Source organism: Sinocyclocheilus grahami, unplaced genomic scaffold, assembly GCF_001515645.1.
Source record: "Sinocyclocheilus grahami isolate Dianchi unplaced genomic scaffold, SAMN03320097.WGS_v1.1 scaffold32.1, whole genome shotgun sequence".
Lineage (NCBI taxonomy): Eukaryota > Metazoa > Chordata > Actinopteri > Cypriniformes > Cyprinidae > Sinocyclocheilus > Sinocyclocheilus grahami.
This window is the reverse complement of record NW_015505211.1, coordinates 5,221,270-5,244,586: the sequence shown is the minus strand read 5'-3', so window position 1 is coordinate 5,244,586 and position 23,317 is coordinate 5,221,270. Positions and strand designations below refer to the sequence as shown.

The 23,317-nt window shown below is 36.7% G+C and overlaps 3 protein-coding genes across 3 annotated transcripts in view; 2 read left to right on the top strand and 1 right to left on the bottom strand.

The window, feature by feature from the left end:
• Positions 1-3,325, top strand: part of LOC107578376 (oligodendrocyte-myelin glycoprotein-like) — a 5,271-nt gene extending 1,946 nt beyond the window's left edge. The window contains exon 2 of the mRNA XM_016264342.1: positions 1,863-3,325. Coding sequence (XP_016119828.1) covers positions 1,863-3,090 — 1,228 coding nt within the window. The 3' untranslated portion in view covers positions 3,091-3,325. The remainder of the gene's footprint in view (positions 1-1,862) is intronic.
• The window catches only part of nf1b (neurofibromin 1b), a 60,748-nt gene that overhangs the window by 22,527 nt on the left and 14,904 nt on the right, over positions 1-23,317 (bottom strand). The window contains 24 exon segments of the mRNA XM_016264362.1: positions 7,254-7,364; positions 7,579-7,725; positions 8,095-8,241; positions 8,316-8,413; positions 8,756-8,914; positions 9,632-9,694; positions 11,799-11,934; positions 12,464-12,567; positions 12,682-12,843; positions 15,991-16,202; positions 16,743-16,924; positions 17,016-17,132; positions 17,270-17,353; positions 17,456-17,747; positions 18,539-18,815; positions 19,853-19,936; positions 20,229-20,302; positions 20,431-20,677; positions 21,554-21,677; positions 21,767-21,846; positions 21,943-22,056; positions 22,146-22,274; positions 22,704-22,835; positions 22,938-23,012. Coding sequence (XP_016119848.1) covers positions 7,254-7,364; positions 7,579-7,725; positions 8,095-8,241; positions 8,316-8,413; positions 8,756-8,914; positions 9,632-9,694; positions 11,799-11,934; positions 12,464-12,567; positions 12,682-12,843; positions 15,991-16,202; positions 16,743-16,924; positions 17,016-17,132; positions 17,270-17,353; positions 17,456-17,747; positions 18,539-18,815; positions 19,853-19,936; positions 20,229-20,302; positions 20,431-20,677; positions 21,554-21,677; positions 21,767-21,846; positions 21,943-22,056; positions 22,146-22,274; positions 22,704-22,835; positions 22,938-23,012 — 3,350 coding nt within the window.
• LOC107578408 (cell wall integrity and stress response component 1-like) lies at positions 4,527-5,514 on the top strand. The gene is made up of 2 exons (XM_016264371.1): positions 4,527-4,615; positions 4,851-5,514. The coding sequence occupies exon 2, from the start codon at positions 4,860-4,862 to the stop codon at positions 5,220-5,222; it is 363 nt and encodes a 120-aa protein (XP_016119857.1). The 5' UTR covers positions 4,527-4,615; positions 4,851-4,859; the 3' UTR covers positions 5,223-5,514.

The window sequence follows — 23,317 nt, the reverse complement described above, 5'->3', positions numbered from 1 at the left end:
GATACCAGTGAAGTTTTTTTCCCTCATTTAAATAAATGTAGAATTTATATATCTCTGTGTGTGGAACTGATAATCATTCTTTCACAATCTACTAGATACAGACTACTTCATTATAAAGAAAAATAAAATAAATATGAAAAAATATAGGCCTATGTATATTTATAATCTATGACAAAAAATTATAAACTAGGTTAGTGGATAATTCGGCAGCAAAAGTTATTCTAGACAAATCAGTGCACAATAATTTTAGAAATCCAAACATTTAGTGAAAAAAACAATATTTTGGGTGGAACAAATAAAAGTGTTGCACTAAATATGGTAAAATGTTACACATTGCTATTTGTATTATTATAAAATAATAATGTATTTATATATACACGTTTATACTATAAAATTAAAATACATTTCTTTTAAATGTATAGCATATTTTTTAATAAGGCAACAACATATGATAGATACGATAGGACAAAACAAATACAGTGCAGCACGAACTGTTTTTATAAAATCAACCATCTACGGACACCTTAGCAATTGAAATCGCCATCGGCTAGTATATTTTTTTGTTTACTTGCCAGACTGAAATACTATACTATATATATATATATATAGTCCTTTTTGCAAAATCATAGACATGTATTTACAAATCAAGTATAATGGGAACACAGAATGATCTTGGAGAGAGCTTTACCGAGCTGACTGCTGTAACCGAACGCGACCAGGGTTTAAAGGCTGAACGAATGACTGACAGCCACAGCGGAGAAAAGAGTTTGTGTGAACTTTAATGTAAGGACTTAAATATGCATATGTAGCTCACATTAAGCTATGTATAATTTCAGAAGTAACAGAATAATTCGAACAATCGGAGAGAAAAAAAAGGGGGAAAAAAATCTCAGATTTGGATCGGTTCTCTCTGATCGATACCCGATCCGAGAAAAATGGCACTATCGGAGCCGATACCCGATATGAATATCGGATCAGCGCATCCCTAATCAGACACACTGTGTAATCAGACTCACGCAGACCCCATTATAATCAGACACAAATTTCATTTCTCAAAATAAACTATATGCCATCACTTAGTTATCAGACGTCATGTAATATGACTCAGTCAGTATAATCAGACTGCATTAACACACTGTAATCGGGCACAAATTGCATTACTCAGTATAGTCAGACTCATTGTCTTCATTCGCAATAATCAGACTTACTGTCATCAGACCTAATCAGTCACTCAATATAATCAAATTTGGACTCACCATAATTACATGGCATCAGACACACTGTAATCGAACTCACAAAGGTCAGACACTAAATTTTATCTTCATTATAATGAGCCTGCTTACACCAATTATAAATCACACAGACTGCATTACTCAAAATAGTCAAAACTCATTGCCATCACTCATTAATCAGATTTATGTACTCAATCCAACACAAATAGCATTAATCAATAAACTTATCATCACTCACATTAATCTGACTTAACCTCATCAGACCCAGTCACTCAATACAATCAGATTCACTAAAGCTCAGACTCATTGTCATTACTTACTATACAACACACTATCAGTTATCACTCATTTTCATGTGCATTATAATCAGATTTCTATCACTTATTATAATCAGACACAAATTACATTAATATAGTCATTGCCATCACACAATTCATGTAATCAGACTGTAATCTTTAAACGTTCTGTAATCAGACGCGATATAATCATCAAAAATCACAAATTACTACCAGTCATGACATTAGTACAATACTACAAAAACAAATAACTTTGGATGCATTCTGCATGTAGCATGTTACAAACAAACAAGCATTCAGCAAAAAAAAAAAAATCTCTTGCAATTGTCTACAGGAACACAATGAAGATGCCCGTGTGTGCAGCGATGTCCTGCCTGCTCTGGCTGTGGTTTACATGTACTTACGTACATGCAGAATGTCCCAGTGTTTGTTACTGTAGCGAGAGCCATCGGACAGTTGACTGTTCCCAGAGGGGGGTTAGGCATATGCCGGTGGGCCTGCAGCGAAACATTCAATCCCTCAACCTAACCCACAATCGGCTATCTGACCTGGACCACCACCTAAGCTCCTTCACACATCTGCGCATCCTGGACATCTCCTACAACCGTCTGCTTCACTTCCCAGCCTCGCTGCCACGGGCGCTGTGGGAAATCAACGTCTCAGGAAACCGTCTGCGTGTTCTTAACAAGGATGACACAGCATACCAGTGGAACCTCAGAGTTCTGGACCTGTCCGTCAATAAGCTGGAACGTGTGGTCTTTATCAACAACACGCTCTCCAACCTGAAGGCTCTCAACCTCAGTCATAACAAGTTCTGGACGGTACCTACCAACATGCCCCAAAACCTGGAGATGGTGGATCTATCCCACAACTCTCTGGTCCAGATTCTGCCGGGGTCCATGAACCGGCTACACAGTTTGGCTCGGTTTTACCTGCACGCAAACCGCTTCACCACAGTCAGTGAAGGGACATTCGAGCATCTGCAAAGTCTGAAGCTCATTACTCTAGGGGACAATCCCTGGGCTTGTGAAGAAACTGCCAATATCAGCCACCTGTTGGTGTGGACCAAACACACTTCCGCCCGAGTGTTGGGCTGCCCCTGCCACACCTGGCATACCTGCGGAGAGGCTCACCTGTCCAGTACAGGGAGCTGGCACTTTGGCACCTACACGCAGTCCCCACACGTCTTTGGAACCGAGGAGCCAAGCCATCCATATGTACAAGTGGTCACCACACACTTCTGGTCAGGGACGTCACTCCTACATACCAAGGATGACCAAACAGTATCTAGAAGCACCAAGGAACAGGAGTCTTTCAGGAATGGCCTTCTCTTTACCTCAACTTCAGAGGTTTCCCATTCTAATACTCATTCAACTACAGAAGGCCCAGTCACAACAGGCAAATTCTTCACCACTCGCAGGACCACCACTCTCCGTACACGGAGTGTGAAGAGACCCAATCACAACCTCAGTCGAAACACAAGCTCAAGATGCAGTATGGGTTCGCTCTACACATCAGTCTGCTGTACACTCCTTCTGATGGCCATGATGCAAGGGCTCTGAGGGTCAGCCGAGTCACACGGTCTTTCTTCTAAACTGGATCAAACTATTAATTCATGTTAACAAATGAATAAAACATTAAATGAACTTAATAGCTTCCAAAACAGAACAGTCTCACACTATAGGCCTAACCTCCATCTACTGATGAAGCGAAGCAACAAGCAGGATTACTGGACATACAGGTTTACATGAAATGGGTGTAGAAGCATTTCATGTTAATCAGATTAACTTCTGACAATCCATTTTGTTTAAAAAATGATCAAGTTAAATGCATGATTCTGTTAATACTACTGCAATAATAAAAACGAACAACAAGCATTCTTTTTTCATCAAAAGCTTTGCACTGTTCAATAAAATCTATAATATAAAAATGATAAAATCAGTATAATTAAATATAATGACTTTCATCAGAACACAAAGCTACTTTGTGATGCCATTCAATAAAGAAATATGCGTTCTGCCTGCTTAAGGGTACAACTATGGCATTTATTAGCAGGGATTAAACACTGATGGTAACCAGCAAAACTTTCACCACTTGGCTACAACGTATCACTTGTCCATCCACGGTCAAAATGAATTTCATTTGAATGTCATTTTAAAAAACAGATTTTAACCATGTACAGTTTTATGTAAAGTAATAAATGAGCAGAAAACTACCTGCCAAGTTCCAAAAACTACTGAAAACCAGCAGGGACACTTGACCAAGATGGTCTACCAGCTCCTTCAGGTCCCAAACAGCTGGTAAGCCATCTTCACAACTACTTAAACCAGTGACGAGAAGCTCGAAACCATCTATCACGTATTCACGTTTCAAAAACGTAGCTTAAGCTGATGTTAAACAGAATTTTCCAGCTGGGAAAGCAGTTAATTTTTCTCACCATCATGCTTTCATTATCATCTTCTGACAGAACATTACTAATAACAGTGATAAACTCTTGTCAGATTACCCAGCTATGTAGGCATATACAATTTAAAATAAGACTTATCTATATTTGGAAATCTTTTGTCTTAAACACAGCAACTACCTAAACTACCTAAACCAGTGACGAGAAGCTCGAAACCATCTATCACGTATTCACGTTTCAAAAACGTAGCTTAAGCTGATGTTAACAGAATTTTCCAGCTGGGAAAGCAGTTAATTTTTCTCACCATCATGCTTTCATTATCATCTTCTGACAGAACATTACTAATAACAGTGATAAACTCTTGTCAGATTACCCAGCTATGTAGGCATATACAATTTAAAATAAGACTTATCTATATTTGGAAATCTTTTGTCTTAAACACAGCAACTCAAGCCAGTCTTCCAATTGTAACCATGATACCTCATGAAAAGCAAACAAACAATTTGTTAAACAAAAGGAAATCTTGTCAGCATGATCTTTCCATCACTGACCCTCCTTTTTGAAGAATCATGTGACTTCTTCCACTGGTGGCATTATTAAAAGCATCTGCATCTGTTTAGAGACACTGCACATCACCGCTTGCAGAGATAAAACATCAGCATTATTTAGGTGGAGCACCGCTGGTGAGTACCCAGGAAAAGTTTACAGCTCTAAATTATTTCTTTGAACTAATGCAAAGTGTTCACAAATTAAATTCGGAATGATTTTCAACCTCTTTGAACATATATTATTCTTTTATCTTAAAAACTGATCAAAAACTGATGATATGTAAGTGTTAAACATCATTATGGAGCTAGTAAAAAAAAGAAATGGTTATACTTCTATACTGATATGATTTTTGTGTTATGTTTTTGTCAGACCAGAGAAATGGCTCTAAGAGTGGAATTCTGCGTGGTTCTGCTAGTTGTGATGTTCGGCTGTATGCAGGTTACCCTTAGTTCAAACACTACTACTATATCTCCCACTACCAACAGCACTGCTAAAAATAACAACGGTGCTAATCAGAATGGGAACGGCGCTAACCAAATTACAACCGGCGGCAGTTCAGCCAGCTCCTCCACCAGCTCCAATGGGATTATGACCACCAACAAAAACAGCACAAACCAGAATGCTAAAGATGCAACTGTCAGCGCCCTCGTAAGCAGTTCCTCCTCTTCCTCCATGACTAGCTTCTTCAAACTTCTGCTGCTTGTGTCCATGGCTCTGAGCTTTCTAAAGATGATACAGTGACCATCAACCTCCCTTGTGCTTTGAAGGCAGACAATAACGTGAGATTCTTCGGAGACGTAATAGTTTTTCTGAAATTCTATGCAACTGTCGTAGATGTTACACAGCTTGTAACAAACAGCTTTTTGCTTAACATTAGAGAAAAATATTTAAAATATTGATACTATTCACAACTATTATGAAACGGGAAATCAGTTTTTTTTTTTTATTGCTGTAAAATCTTCATACTTTAACCAGCAAAAGTACATCTATGCATCTGTAAGCTATTGTTAGTTAACTGATTGTTTTCAGAAGCAATAAAACTTTGAACAAAAAGAATGTTGTGTGCTTTTGTAATTCTTTTTTTGAAGTCTTACCTGCGAGTTACATAGTAAAACACAGGGTTTCCGTTCTTTGAGGTTCCAGCCTGGTAAAAGATATTAAGAGTCTTCAACGCTTTAAACTCTTCTTTCTCATGCACCTGGTGTCTAAAGAAAAAGAAAAACAGTTATGAACTGCAAAGTTAAAGTGGGGTTTCAGCTTAAAATAAGAAAAACTGTGTTAGAAAAATACTAATTCAAGCTAAGAAGGCTTTTATCTCTTATAAGAATGTTTAGATTTTTTAATTAATTAATTTATTTTTACTGGAAAAGTAGACAAAAATACTGTGTATTCTGGAAGAATAAAAAAAAAAAAAAAATACAGTGCAACATTTTCTACCTTGTCATAAACTCCTCAAATTTGGAGCTGGTGAGATTCAGGCTGGACCAATGAGTATCTGCTACAGGTTTGTGTTCTGGGGGACCCAGGTAAGCAAGCAGGGTGGCCATCTTATCAAAGGGCCTCCTTCCAACAGCTTTATGATCCCTGAAGAGTTTGGAAAAATATTCTCTGATTAACTGAAACGTCACTGAGAATTTGAGAATCATCAATAATTGTATGCTTACATTACAATATTTTCCTGAAGCACAGATATAAAGCATGACAGAAAATGGATGATGATTATTTTTACAACAAAACAGCTGTCCCTTAAAGATAGTGTCAATCAGATCAGAGAGAAACAAGTCGAGGAGGGAAAGTAAAAAATGCAAATCAGTTCCCAACCAAATATAGAGATTTGAATGAGCAAAATTCCAAGAATCTAAGCTCAAGACATGCCCAAACTGCATTTGCACTTCCAATAACAGTCTCTCTGATACTGACTTGATAGCACAAGTCTTTCACAGACCTGCTCACCTGTTACTAGACAAATACTGGCCGATTTTCTCTTGGTTGTTCCACAGCAGCCTGTGCAGGGCCAAAACATTCCCATCACTAACGAAGGACAGGCTGTGGCTGAGAGAGTCACTCGCCGGGCAGTCAGAGGCGATGTCCAGGAAAAATCTAGAAGGAAACCCAAAGTTTAAACTAGCTGGTGACAGGATCTAAATCCTGAAGATCACTAATCGCTTTCTTACCTTCTGGCTGCATCAAAATTACTGGGAACGGCGCTAACCAAATTACAACCGGCGGCAGTTCAGCCAGCTCCTCCACCAGCTCCAATGGGATTATGACCACCAACAAAAACAGCACAAACCAGAATGCTAAAGATGCAACTGTCAGCGCCCTCGTAAGCAGTTCCTCCTCTTCCTCCATGACTAGCTTCTTCAAACTTCTGCTGCTTGTGTCCATGGCTCTGAGCTTTCTAAAGATGATACAGTGACCATCAACCTCCCTTGTGCTTTGAAGGCAGACAATAACGTGAGATTCTTCAGAGACGTAATAGTTTTTCTGAAATTCTATGCAACTGTCGTAGATGTTACACAGCTTGTAACAAACAGCTTTTTGCTTAACATTAGAGAAAAATATTTAAAATATTGATACTATTCACAACTATTATGAAACGGGAAATCAGTTTTTTTTTTTTATTGCTGTAAAATCTTCATACTTTAACCAGCAAAAGTACATCTATGCATCTGTAAGCTATTGTTAGTTAACTGATTGTTTTCAGAAGCAATAAAACTTTGAACAAAAAGAATGTTGTGTGCTTTTGTAATTCTTTTTTTGAAGTCTTACCTGCGAGTTACATAGTAAAACACAGGGTTTCCGTTCTTTGAGGTTCCAGCCTGGTAAAAGATATTAAGAGTCTTCAACGCTTTAAACTCTTCTTTCTCATGCACCTGGTGTCTAAAGAAAAAGAAAAACAGTTATGAACTGCAAAGTTAAAGTGGGGTTTCAGCTTAAAATAAGAAAAACTGTGTTAGAAAAATACTAATTCAAGCTAAGAAGAATGTTTAGATTTTTTAATTAATTTATTTATTTTTACTGGAAAAGTAGACAAAAATACTGTGTATTCTGGAAGAATAAAAAAAAATAAAAAATACAGTGCAACATTTTCTACCTTGTCATAAACTCCTCAAATTTGGAGCTGGTGAGATTCAGGCTGGACCAATGAGTATCTGCTACAGGTTTGTGTTCTGGGGGACCCAGGTAAGCAAGCAGGGTGGCCATCTTATCAAAGGGCCTCCTTCCAACAGCTTTATGATCCCTGAAGAGTTTGGAAAAATATTCTCTGATTAACTGAAACGTCACTGAGAATTTGAGAATCATCAATAATTGTATGCTTACATTACAATATTTTCCTGAAGCACAGATATAAAGCATGACAGAAAATGGATGATGATTATTTTTACAACAAAACAGCTGTCCCTTAAAGATAGTGTCAATCAGATCAGAGAGAAACAAGTCGAGGAGGGAAAGTAAAAAATGCAAATCAGTTCCCAACCAAATATAGAGATTTGAATGAGCAAAATTCCAAGAATCTAAGCTCAAGACATGCCCAAACTGCATTTGCACTTCCAATAACAGTCTCTCTGATACTGACTTGATAGCACAAGTCTTTCACAGACCTGCTCACCTGTTACTAGACAAATACTGGCCGATTTTCTCTTGGTTGTTCCACAGCAGCCTGTGCAGGGCCAAAACATTCCCATCACTAACGAAGGACAGGCTGTGGCTGAGAGAGTCACTCGCCGGGCAGTCAGAGGCGATGTCCAGGAAAAATCTAGAAGGAAACCCAAAGTTTAAACTAGCTGGTGACAGGATCTAAATCCTGAAGATCACTAATCGCTTTCTTACCTTCTGGCTGCATCAAAATTACCCTTCACAAAGTCATTAAACGGCCTCATGTGCTCCTCTTTCGTGAACAAAACATGGTTGGCAATACTTTGCAGCATCTGACAAATGAAATGCAAGTCTGTTTAAAATGGAAACCTCAAATCTTTCCGTTTGGTCTTCAACTTTATTGTACATTATAATATATTATCTTTCATCATGCTTCTATTAAAGTAATAAAACACTCATGGCCATGCACTGCAGTGATTTTAGGCATTGTTGCTATTATTTAAGTGGCTTATTGATTAATTAAACCCTTCTAGATGGTTGGCTTTCCAGATCATGGACCTGCTTTTGACCTGGCAGACCTTTCTGGACCAGCAACAACATAAGCTGGTACAACCTGTTTTCATAAATTTATATAAAAGTAGTATTCATTTAATCTCTATGCAAAATACTCTCACCTTTGACATGAGTTTAAGGCCTCTTTCTATCCTGGGTGAAGGCTTTTTGTCGAGAATCCCAGCCTCGTAGGGAGAGACTATAGCCGGGTTCACGAAACGCAGAAACATGGCACTACCTACTGCTCCAATACTGTTCTGTGGGAAACGTTGTCTCACCACCTGAAACCAAAACAGAAATACACAGGAATGTGAAAAAAGGATTTTATGAGATAACATGATGCTATTTCATTAGGGCAGTTCCAATCCAGAACCAAAATTCATAATAGCATTAACACATCTGAACATTTTAAAGTCAAGGCATAGATGATCATATGATATCTGTTGGTTAAGCGGATAACATGAGGTTCTGTGAGGGAACTATCTGAATGAATTGGCACCAGACGCTTTAGAGTTACAGTGTGGAAAGCAGTTTGAAGCCGTTAAACTGTCTAATTATGGCGGAGGTCTTCACCAGTGACCTTTAAGAATGTTAGAGAAGAAAAGAGGGAAAAGCGAAGCATTTAAAATGGCACTACAGAGAAATGCGTTTTACTCAGAATAAACATTTCAGGTTGTACAGTCAAGCGTAAAATCATTCTGGCATTCAAAAAGGGGCGAAGTTCATTACCAAATTGCATTACCACACAACGTATCAACTGCATTCAATGCCCTGATAATTTCCAACCCTCAGTCCTGAGAGTGACGGCTCATGCAAAGATGATGGCCGGAGCTACAGCGTTTGTTGTTTTTCCCGGAGCTGGTTCTAAGAGGTACATTCAGTGACAGCTTCAGCTTGCCAAAAATCAGGAAATTAGTAGACATGATTTAATGTAATGACAGTAATGCAGGCCAGAGTGCACAAAAGAGGAAGCAGATACGTCCGCCATTCACACTTACTGCTTTCCTCACTTCCTTTCTGTCTTTGACAGATGCTTTAGACAGGAGAGAGTGACAAGTAGCCTACAGAACAGAAATGAGCACAAACAAGTCATGGCACAAGCTAACACACACACACACGGGCGCGCGCGTTTCCTAACTATTAGGAATGCAAAGAATATGCATGGAAAAGTATTTTATAACATTTTTTTTTTTACTGTCCCTTTTAATCAATTTAATGGATCCTAGCTGAATAGAAGTATTAATTAAAAAAATAAATAAAACTGACCTCAAACTTTTGCACTATAGAGTAGTTTAAACTTTTTACCATTATAATTCATTCGGCAGAATTCCACAGATTTTCCTGCACAACTGGCCTCATTTATGTAGCAGTTACAATGAATTTATATAGCATTCATAAAATCAATCTTTTGTAAATTATCACACTTTAGTCTTTTGTAAACTATTTACACTAACTTAAGTGCAGAAAACGGTTTGCGGATTCTGTGTGGCCTTTTCATCACATACACAGGGACTGATGTCAAATATGTATCTGACAGAAACTAGTTCTACAGCCTCCGCACAATTCAGATTTAAAATCACATTTTAAATAAGCTACAACATTTATTTAGATTCCAAAGGCCATCTCATTTGTGATAAATTGTGCTTAAATAAGACCAGAAACATGCATTAAGAATGTCAATTTTGATTTCATGTTGGGCTTTAAACTGTTTAATTCAACAGTCTCCACAGCAAAACTGAAGCATATTTGACATTAGTAATATGTGACTCTGGACCACAAAACCCGTCTTAAGTCGCTTGGGTATATTTTTAGAAATAGCCAAAAAAACATTGTATGGGTCAAAATTATCGATTTTTCTTTTATGCCAAAAATCATTAGGATATTAAGTAAAGATCATGTTCCATGAAGATATTTAGTAAATTTCCTACCGTAAATATATCAAAACGTAATTTTTGATTAGTAATATGCATTGCTAAGAACTTTATTTGGACAACTTTAAAGGTGCAATAGGTGATTGTCTTCAGAAACATTTTTTGTTATGCTGGTTGAAAGTCTCTTCACATCACGATAGCAATCATTAAGTTAAGTGGTCTAAATGTATTTATCTGTATTTATATATTCTGTGGAAGGCGTAGGACCAAGAAATGTTCGTCCAATCAAAACGCTCGGTCCGAGCATTTTAATTGGCTTTCCTGCCTGTCAAGGTATGTATTAGCATGCCTCTGCACACCCTGTTCGCGCAGACAGGATACGTTATCAGCACGTTCACGCACGCGGTGAAGACAGAGCGAGAATGGCAGACAAACATCAACAACTCGATCTTCCTTCCTGGTATTGTAGTACTTTTAAAGTTTTCTCACCGGTGAATGACACATGATGTAGCCCAGCGGTTCCCAATTCCTGCACTTGCGCGCCCCAGCTCTGCATATTTTGCATGTCTCACTTAGTTAACACACCCGATTCAGATAACCAGCTCGTTAGAAGTGAGCTACGTGAATGAACTGTGTTCCGATCGACATCCGATCGACATGATCTCTACACAGTGTTCATTGCTCCCTACTCTCTGAGCAGGGGAAATCCATTGAAGTTTACTTCACTTCAGAACATTCATTCACGGATTTGCGCTGCGCAGCGTCTTCACACACATCACACTCACACACACACGTCTTCACATCCAGTGCGAGGACTGGAATTGGGAACCGCTGATGTAGCCTATTGTAGTAATGTTGTCTCTGGTATTCTGGTCTGTGAGCGACGAGTGTATATATGCGTTCAGGGGGCGTGGCCTTGGACGGCGATTGCAGGGAGGGTGGGACATTCGCTTTCAGTGCTATCAGGCTAAAGTTAGCATTTTGCAAGATCTCCTACTGCACCTTTAAAGGCGATTTTCTCAGTATTTTTTTGCACCCTCAGATTCCAGATTTTCAAATAGTTGTATCTCGGCCATACCATACATCAATGGAAAACGTATTTATTCAGCTTTCAGGTGATGTATAAATCTCAATTTAAAAAAAATGGACCCTTATGACTGGTTTTGTGCTCCAGGGTCACATATCATAACACATGGGGATACAGATATACACAGAAACCATCTCCACATAGGTTTAATATCCTTCAGGCATTTTGCGCTCCGAGTAATCACCTCAGAGGTTTCTTCAGCCTCACCTGAAAGAGACAGTGACAGACGCTGCGGAGCTGAGGAGGAAACTCGCCAGATGAGCTGATTATGGCCTGAAAGAAACGATCGGTCATCCGTAACAGATTGCGCTGGTTCTCCTCCAAATTCTCACCAGTCTCAAGTCTGCAGGAAGAACTTAATTATCTCAGACCAAAATCTGACTATCACATATGCATGTCTGCTGTATTTAATGGATATATAAGACACAGCACCAAAAAAGTTTATCACATAAAAGTACACAAAATGTCCTTAAAATCAAACATTAAAATATATTTACATCACAATGAACTGCACAGGACTATATAATACGCAAAATTATTAATATGCTGGAACAGGTCGAGTAGGAAAATATTTTGATTTCTAAATACTAATTGAATTTCAACAAGTTAACCACATTTATCTTTATTAACCACAGTGTGGTCGGTGCAAATCAGTTTATCCTCATTGCAAGTGAACCTCTATTTAAATTACTCTGGGTTAAATTCTCTTTTACTTTGTGTAGTTTTGTTCATGGTTTGGGGATGACGGCATGTTTTGCAATCGGTCCATGATGCTTCTGCCTAATTTGCTTAGCTTTTATCAAGTGACAGGTGAATTTGCACCAACATGCCAGTTGCGAATCACTGATTTAAATGTTCAGTCAGACAGATACCTGGTGGGATCCACCTCAAAGCTCAGCATCTGCCACTCAGTACCCGTGATCACTGCCCTGAGCAACGGCTCCAACAGCTTCTGCAGATACGTGGCCCCGTATACCTGAAAGAGGGAGTTTCCATTAGTTTCCAAGAAGGAAATTCACAGCTAAACTTAATCTGGATCATTTGAATGATCATTTGACTTCAGTGCATGCCAGGGGAAGCGTAGAGGTACCTTAAAACAGAACGTCATGATTTTACTGGCCAGGCTGTTGCCACGGAACAGCGTTTGCATGGAATCTGCCAACTCCACCTCCTTGGAGAACATATTCCACAGGAGCTGATACAGGAGATGCCTCGAATCAAAGAGAGTCACCAGAACACGGGCCAGTTCATCCTGAAAAGACCAAACACAAGACTAACTAAAATAAACACTCAGACTGCGAGTTTACAGTAAAATCATAGACAGATTTTGACTTTTTCAAAAAAGAAAATAGTGCCTCACACACCCTTATCATTTGTAAATGCACTGGATAAACTCAGAAAAAAAAAAACATTCCTCAAACTTGCATCACAATTTCATTTGCAACATTTCAGTCAAATTACCTTCTTTGGGCTTACAATGTGCAAATAAACTTTTATGACATTTTCAAAATAAAATGGTGAGTAGTAATGGTCAATAATGATGCATGTTCTCATTTTAAGTTAAGTTTAATTCGAGCAATATATATATATATATATATATATATATATATATATAATTGCTTGAGCTGTGTCCCCAAACCATTCCAAAGTTTGACACCACACACAGACACACACAAACTTGTCCTGGTGGTTCTCACCACCTTGACTTTAAGATTCCCACATCCCCTCAGATTATATCCCCCCTCTCTTCCTGTAAAGAACTTTTGAATATTGCCCGGTAGTTCATTTTTGTTGGCTTTATACAAGAGTTGTGCAGTATAAACATCAACTAAATCAAAACTTTTAATAGTCTGGATTGCAGAAATAATATATTTGTATGATCAAAATATCCCACCTTATATATGATTCTAACTGCACGTTTTTGAAGTATGAAGAGGGGATGTAGTGAACTTTTATAGTTATTGCACCAAATTCTATACAATAAGATAAGTAGGGCAAAACTAATGAACAATACAATATATATAATGCATTATATTCCAGGGCATATTTAACTTTATTAATTATATAGATACTTTTGGATAATTTACCTTGTATGTATCTGATGTGTGTTTTCCAGCTTAATTTACTGTCAATAGTTATCCCTAAGAATTTAATTTCTGACACTTTTTCTATTGCAACACCATCTATATTTATTAATACTTCTGAGTTTTCTTTATAATTGCCAAACATCATTACTTTAGTTTTATTTAAATTCAGAGATAATTTATTAACATCCATCCATGTTTTTAGTTTTACTAATTCTTTATTTACTATATTTATAAGTGTATTATAATTATCACTAGAATAGAATATATTAGTATCATCAGCAAATAATATCAGTTTCAATAATTTAGATACATGGAATATGTCATTTATGTATAAATTAAATAACTTAGGACCCAATACTGATCCTTGGGGGACCCCACAAGCAATGCCCAGACACGGTGACGTAAACCCGCCCAACTTCACAAACTGTTGTTTTTCAGTTAAATAACTTTTGATCCAGTTCAAAGCCACTCCCCTAATGCCATATCTTTCCAATTTATTGAGTAAGATTGAATGATTGAGTGAGTGTATCAAAGGCTTTCCTTAAATCAATAAATATTCCAACTGCATATTTTTTTCTGTCTAGGGTGTTTCTTATTTCCTCCACAGCTTCAATTATGGCCATTGATGTTGACCTCTTTGCTCTAAAACCATACTGATTTTCATTTATTATTTCATATTTATCTATACATTTTTCTAATCTATCGTTAAATAATTTCTCTAAAATTTTTGAAAATTGAGGTAGCAGAGAGACAGGTCTATAGTTTGTGAAGATGTGCTTGTTTCCATTTTTATACATTGGTATTACTTTTGCAATTTTAATTTTATTTGGAAATATTCCAGTCTGAAATGATTCATTGCATATGTACGTCAGAGGTTTTGAAATACCATTTATTACTTTTTTAATTAGTGTCATATCTATAACATAACAATCAGTAGATGTTTTATTTTTGCATTTATTAATAGTTTTAATCTCTGTCTCACTCACATCAGAGAGAAAGACGGTCTTCGCATTCCTTTCTATAAATGACTCATTCAATTTATTACTTCTATACTCAGGAATTATTGCTATCAGATCTATATTATAATCTCCACATATGAATAGCATTTTGTTACTTGTTATAGAAAATATTTTTTCCATCCAGTCAATAAATGACTCCATACTTGAACCTGGTGACCTATATATACAACTTTTAATAATATGTTTTTTCTTTTCATTGTGAATTTCAATCGATATACATTCTAGTATATAATTTATTGTTAATGTCATCTTGTCAATTACTTTAAACTTAAAATTTTTATGGACATATATATTATATTTTATACTATTAATAATACTTTTTTAAAAGTTAAAATCATTTAACAAAAAGAAAAAACATAGTTTTGCATTTTCTGCTTGCTAATAGTGAAAGTACAGTGTTTGCTAGGTCAGAAGTTCTCAACTGGGGCCCTCAGGAAACTTTCAAAGGGGGACGCAGGATGACAAAGTATTTAAATTAAAAAAATTATTGTTACTATATTAAAATAATCTAGCTGTAATCTAAATACAAATGCTACAAAAATGAAATCCTCAAGATGGAATCAGTTTTCTTCCCTCACAACCCTCAAAAAGTATTGTTAATATTGAAGAACCTACATTTCTTGAAACTTTTGCCATCAAAAAATGAATTGTGCTTAATTTATAATTTAATATATCAATACTCCCAGTATTTGGTCATAAAAAAAAAGTTTGAAAACAAGCAGCTGTCATAATTACAGCAGAAATATCAGAAATAACGTTCATGAGGAGCCTTCAAGTCAAAAAGGTTGAGAACAACTGTTCTAGATAAAATGAAAGAAAATAAATAGTAAAAAAAGTTCAACTCAAACATCAAAAGAGATAGAGAAAGAGAATGATAATAATATAGATGATTGAATAGATAAGGGGGAAAAAAACTAATTAAAATGAATATGTGAATCTGTCTAAGACCATTGCCAAATCAGTATGCAAATAATCATTGATGGTTAGATTTTGACTTGCAAAGACTCTACTATTGTACGTCGATAAGAGATTCTCAAGTTTGAAAGATTCTCAAGGTTACAATTCTTTGAAGTAAAAAGTTAAGCAATTTTTAAAAAATGTATTAAAATAAATATATGTATAAATATATATATATATATATACATATACAGTATATATATATCTATATATATGTAACATACAGAATTGTGAAAAACAATTGTCTGAATTATGTTGCACAATTATAGCTGAATTAATTACTCATATTGCACTGTAAAAAAAAAAAAAAAAAGATTATTTGCATAAAGTACCCACCCACTGTGAACAAGGGACCACATTGGCCAGCGCCATGGCGATAGGTAACTCCCCCTGATCCCCCATCATTGTGACAAGTTCCACAAGCCTCTCAAAGCGATCGGCCAGCGCGGTCTCTGCCAGTGTGTCAAACTCTGTCCCCTGCTGCAGGATCTTAGTGAGGACCTCCATGAACGTAGCCCTGGTCTGAAGGTCCTTATGATAGCCCAGCCCTGCAAGAGAGCGGCAGACACGCAAACTTTGATTAAATGCATGAGAAAGTCAAGTCACCTTCATTTATATAGTGCTTTATACAAGACAGATTGTGTCAAAGCAGCTTGACAGTAATAAACAGGAAAATAACAGTGTTAATGTTGCAAGGTTTGTCAATTATGAAACCAGTTCAATTCAGATGTAAGCAGCTCTACAGAAGACTATAGTATTATTCATCTCAATTCAATGTTGATTCAATTTAGTTCATTTACAGTGTTGCGGTTACAATATTAGTGTTATTTTCCAGCTTAATTCTGTCCTAGTGTTGAACTGATTGCATATATTAATATATGCTGTTAGATTTGTCACAAAAAGTAATTATTTGAACTAAAGATACAGCTTTATGACTGATTTAAAGGGTTTAATGAGTAAAATAAATGAAATTAAATGTAAAATAAATAAAGAATACATAAATAAAATTTAAATAACAAACTTAACTAAAATAAAATATTTATGAATTTAAAGTGTTAGATGAGAGGTTTACGGCTCGATTCTCCCACCGATAGAGTGCATAAGGCCGCTGTCCACATTGGCGTTGAGCAGGTTGGACATGGCCAAGACGGTGCAGTGCCTTAACGACGCCAGCCGCCTGGACATCCCTCGCTTACGTCCAGCCACCTGCTGACCCTCATCCTCCACTTCACTGCAGTCGTTCAGCAGGTTCATGAACAGAGTGAAGTACCTGTGGAGGACAACAGGGGCTGAGTGAAGTACAGACCCCATGACGGGACACTATAAGACCTAGTGTTTGATATGGAATATGAGAGTCTTACTTCAGGAAGAGCTGAGATTTGGCCTCCATCAGCTCCACACCGTCCCCCTCCTCTGGCTGAAGGGGCAGCCCAGCCAGAAGAGACACCACTGCCTCCATACTGGCCTGATCCAGATCCCTGCCATTCAAAACCAAAAAGCTCAGAGCAAAAAAGTTTTTCATTTTTGATTTGTCCTGCACATAATGGTTATCAAAGTTTCTCAAACCAAAAGTCCAATGGAGGATGTTCAGTAAGCAATGCCATCTGAATGTTACCTTGTGAGGCATTTGACATCTTCGTCAGCTGCCTGGTTGGATGCCCCCATCACCCAGTCTGTCAGATACTCCACCATCTTATTCCTGAGAGAGACACAAATCTGATGCATCTCCAGAGAAGAAATAAAACATTCCAGATAATCGGACTAACAAATAAATAGTAGGACTACAGTAGCGTTGTTGTACCTGAACTTCATCTCTTGGCAGAAAGAGAGGTCATCTCTGCGCTCCATCATGATCTCTACCAGCTGGCACAGTTTGGTTTTAATCTGGATGGCATGAACCATGTTGCCAAGAATATGCACATACCTGCCAACATACCAACAAGCATAATACTTATGGTTTAAGCACACAGGAATCAACAGTTAGGGTAACATAGATGAGGTTTTGTCAAAATTGCAAGAATGAAAAAAATTTACTATAAATTTAGTATAGGGACTAACTCTCACTATTAACGAGTTGCTTATCAGCATGCCCACTAATAACATATTGGCTGTTTATTAGTACATATAAAGCACATATTCTGCATGACCATATTCTACATCCCTAATCCTGCCCAATAACTAAACTTAACAACTACCTTACTAACTATTAATAAGCAGCAAATTAAGAGTTTATTGAAGCAAAAGTCGTAGTTAATGGTTTGATAATAGTGCGAATTGAACCTTAAAATAAAGTGTGACAAAATTAAAGTTTAAAAAAGTATAATATATAGTTTAAAAAGGTATAATAAATAATTAAATTATAATAAACAATATATATAATAAATATTAAATTATAAATTAAAATATAAAAGTTTGGGTCAGTAAGATTTCTTTTTTTAAAGAAATTAAAGGGACAGTTCACCTAAAAATGAAAATTCTGTAATTAATTACTCACCCTCATGTCGTTCCAAACCCGTAAGACCTTCGTTCATTTTCGGAACACAAATTAAAATATTTTTGATGAAATGTGAGAGCTCTCAGACCCTGCATAGACTGCAACGCGACTGAATGTTCCCAGGTCCAGAAACGTAGTAAGGACATCGGTAAATCAGTCCATGTGACATCAGTGGTTCAACTTCAGTTTTGCGAAGCTACGAGAATACTTTTTGAGCGCAAAGAAAACAAAAATAACAGAATTTATTTAACATTTCTTCTCCCCCGAGTTATGTCTTCTGCCATTTTAGAGAGTATCACAATGCATACGCACGCTTTCCCCTAAGCGTAAACAACGCTGATTACGCAGATTACGTTCATGCGTGCGCTTTCTCCCCTAAACGTAAACAACGCGCTGGACAGAGCTCCAGCCCCACCAGGTCTTTGACGTTAGTGCGGATCTGGTAGCCCTTCTCATGATTGCACACCATCAGCGACAGAAGACGGTCCAGAAATCTATTCAGCGGTGTCTCTGGGTTCCCCTCACACGAGGCCATGGACACCATGGAGCCCTTGCGATCGTTCAGGGTGCCCATGGGAGGACTGTATGTGGCCAGAGCAGACGTGTTCCTCTGCTGCAAACACACTCCACCCAGCGCACACAGGAAGCCTGTCATATTGATCCATTCCTAAGGGATGAGACAGGATTTTCATGTCATGTCAACATTTCGTCATGTCATGTTTTTCAATGTTTTTTTTGTTTGTTTTAACAGTGATCAATTAACTTATTATTGGTCAATTAAATTATTATAGCGGTTAGTAATTATATAATAATTGTAGTAATTATTACAGCAGAATTTTATACATATATACACACGGGAGTGCACATAAGTTTTTCAATCTGGTTCTCATGAAAGCACCTGGAGATTTGGTTTGGTGCTCACAGTGCACATAGTGTGACCCATTAAAAACAACTATAAAAAATAAAATAGTTTATAATAGTAATATTATTATTATTGCACTTTATTTAGTAAAAATAAAAAATAAAGTGTGATAATACTATTAGACTTTTAAATTAAAAAATTAGTATTAAATAAAAACACAATTATTTTATAGTACACTAAAAAATACTATACTAATATTTACCTTTTAATTTTTTTTCTTTTCTACTTTTTTATTTTTATATGAATTTTCAACATTTTCAAATCTAATATCAGCAAGCTTTTATTTTGGTGGGTTGCCAAAATTTGTGTGTGTGTGTTTAAACTTAAGTTGATAAAATTGATAGTTTGAATTATACAGAATTTTTGAATAATTCTCAAATAATACAATAATAACCGATTTAGTTCAAATAAAAAATAAAAACCACTACTCACATTTTTGGAAAAACAACTATTCTCTAAAAAGAAAAAGTGTAAAGTGATAAATGTTACGTTTCAACACTACAAATTAGGAAAAGGTATTTAAAGAGATAAAATATTACAACATATTCAAAATAATGCAATATATGAAAAAATGATTATATATTTTATAAACTAATAATAATTAATAAGGACGTTAATAATATAAGAATGATTTTAAAGCATTTTTTTTTCTTTACAAATTAACCTAATGGACAGAAATGTTCCTTAAACTGAAGAATCACCCATATGTAGACAAAAATCTATTTTCTAATTGTAGGCCCTGTACAGATGCTGTACAGAGTGTAGGTGTAGGTGTGTCTGACCTGACTGTCTTCTAGTTTCGTTTTCGGGTGGCTTAAAATTAATTTGGTTGCATGTTCCCATTTAGCATGTGTCTCCTCCCAGGCCTGAAATGATTAAACAGAGCTGTTAAATTCTGTCATCCATGTTATCTTCAAAAAAAAATTTTTTTTTTTAAACAAACCACAGAAACAGCACACAAGTACTAGACTGTGAAATTCAACCACATTATTTGTAAAACAAATCAAGTTTTACATATGCTAAAAGGCTCAGATTCAAAACAATTGTTAAATAATACAATGGCACACAACCAGGAAGATGCAAATGTATTCGTCAACCAACCAAAATGACTCTACTACTGTACAATGGCATTACATGTGTAAATGTGTGACCTCTTACCTCTGTGTTTCCCGGGGTGGGCAACTCAATCCTCCGAAGCAAAGCCATTACTCTCTTCTGTAGAGCCGAACGACCTAGAAAAATCAGAAAGATCACAAAAACTGTGCTGCCCTCTAGAGGCACCTGTAACATCACTCACAAATCTAAAAAAACAGAGGTATGTGTCCGAATCCATAAATTCAAACTAGTCTATCAGACAAACCTGCAATCATCATGTTACTAACAGATGCAAACTCCATGAAAGTGTTGTAGTTTGGCAGAAGGGACTGCACAGGAATGTCTTCCCCACTGCAGCGGATGTCTGCCTCCTCACACAGGTAGCGGAAACAGGACGTAGCCACCAGAACTGCCTCCATGTCTGGACTCCACAGGAACATGTAAAGACAGACCTCCAGCTTGGTCTGGGGCTGCCGGCAGATGGCAATGTTGCTGCCTGCTGTGGCTCGATCCTGTAAGAGAAGAACAGATAAAAGAAAGAAAAATAAAATGTAATTCGTCAATATAGCCAATATTGGCCGTTTCATTTTTAATGTTGCTGCCTGCTGTGGCTCGATCCTGTAAGAGAAGAACAGATAAAAGAAAGAAAAAAAAAATGTAATTCGTCAATATAGCCAATATTGGCCGTTTCATTTTTTTTTTTACATTTCCTGGTTGATATCCTTGCTCTTTTGCTGCACAGGAAAGTCAGGTCAAACACACTGCATTGTGGGATAAGGTATAGTAGTGTAGTTTGGTTGTACATTTCACCTTGCCAATAATAATAATAATAATAATTAGTAGTAGTAGTAGTATATATTATTTATTATTATTATTAATTTTAATATTTAAATTGTATTTGTATCCCACACAGTGTAGTTTGGTTATATACTTCACACTTTGGCAAACAACAACAATCATAATAATAATAATAATAATAAGTTATCATTTGTACTACACAAGTTCTTAATTTATATGAATTATTTTCATTATTTAATTTTTATTTGTACCCCACACTGTTTAGTTTAGTTGTATACTTCACACAATTGATAATAATAGTGATATTAATAATAAGTTATTATTATTATTGTTGTTGTAATAAAATATATAATAATAATTTATATAAATTTTTATTTAAAAAAATGTAAATTTTATTTGTACTGCACAAGTGCTTCCCAGTTCAGGATATAAAAACAAGCCAGATAACAACAGTAACAAGAGGAAACATAAAAGTGAAAGATTAAAAAACAAGGAAATGTAACTGATGTTTTTAGAAATATCCAGATGATGTAGTCAAGGGTATGCAAACATTTTACCCATAATGCCCTGTGTGCAGAGGGCCAACTCACCTTGTTCCTGAGAAGAAATTTGTTTCTGCAGATGAGAATCTCTCGCAGCCACTTCAGAATCTCAGTGCTGTTGATCAGCTGATGACCAAACAGCTTCTTACATATGAAGAACAGCACCTGAGAACTGGACCGACAGCAAATACACAATTAACAGGGCAAAGTTTCATTTCTATCAGCAACTATTCTCTGGAGTCGAGTCCACTGAGGAGCTACCTGATGTCCCAGAAAGTTTCCATAGGAGCATCTGGGTTCCACAGCTCGATGCTTTCAGACTGATGCAGGACCAAAAGAGCCTAAGACAGAGACAGATTATGACTGAAAACATACACACAGACTATCTAAACTCATGCTAGAGGCACCAGATAAACAGAGAGATACAATGATCTCACCTCCATGGCCTCCTGGGAAATATCTCCCATGTTAGCAAGAGACACAAGCTGCACCAGTCCTGTGACGAGATCCGCCGTGCTGCTGTGGACCTCCAGACCCTGTTTACCTGGATTCTGATTCACAAACACACACGTGACATTAGAAGTACAGTAGAGCATAACTTTATAAGTATCACATATCTTTATAAAGCTGAACCACTCACATGTAGCATCAGTTTGGGATCTGCATGGATGAGTTTCACCAAAGCCAAAAGCAGATACTTGTGACTCCTGGTGTCCAGATCAGTGGTTTTCTCTTTAAATTTCAGACTGCTCATTTTCAACGTCAAACTCTGAGAGGAAGACAGATATGATGTACTCATGAAGTATTTATTTTAATTTCTTAATTTATATACCATACACGGTTCATAAACTTCGTAAATTTAAATGTATAAGTATTATTTACATATATTTTATCTGTGATTTTGATCTTTTTTTCCTAAACTGAATTAAAAATGCTAAACTGTCATATTCATTTCTGAGATGACTGCTTGCCACTCTATGAATTAATTATGCAACATAGTGATGTCATGGACTATTTGGAACATTCATTTGTAGCATACTGTATGCTGTTTCACATACTACGTCTAAAAATAGTAGCCTGTCTGCATTAAACTGTGCAGTACACAAATATTCTATTCCCAGAGTCTTTCCCCCATGTCAGACTGCTAGCAGGACACTAGAGGTTATCTTATATCTGAGAAGTTTTGCGGGCATCTCACCGAGGTCATACGGAGGGGGGCGTGACTGCTGCAGCCCTGCACCGCTCTCCCCAGAGTCTCAGCAAACATGAGCCGCAGCTCTCCCGAGTAACAGTACACGGTATCGATCTTCGGCCACCAGTCCAGCGGGGACTAGAACATGATGGAAGACACACAGAGGACATTTGGACACCCTGGGAGTGAATCAGACATCTTATCTCTCTGAAGTGAACTAAGGACACTAGGAGCTCTTACATTAGTGATGATTCGGTGGAGAGAATTCACCAGAACGAAATGAAAGGTAGGAGGTGAGGACGGAGCCAGACACACCTTACAGAAAAAGAACGAGAGATTTGGTGAAAGCATTCTTTAGGTCAAGTCTGTGTATGCTCTTGGAACAGTATACAAATCGAATAAAACAAATGAATTAACAATTTAATAATTAACAACTATTTATACAGCTATAACACTATATATACACACAAATACAACTATAAACATATCCAACTTTCCCTGAATACATACAATAATACACTCCTGAGTGCTGTATATAGCTTATCTCAACTGCTTAATTGATTTATACAGTACACTCACATAAAACGGTATATACTATAGAGCAAATCTCTGCTGCGTGA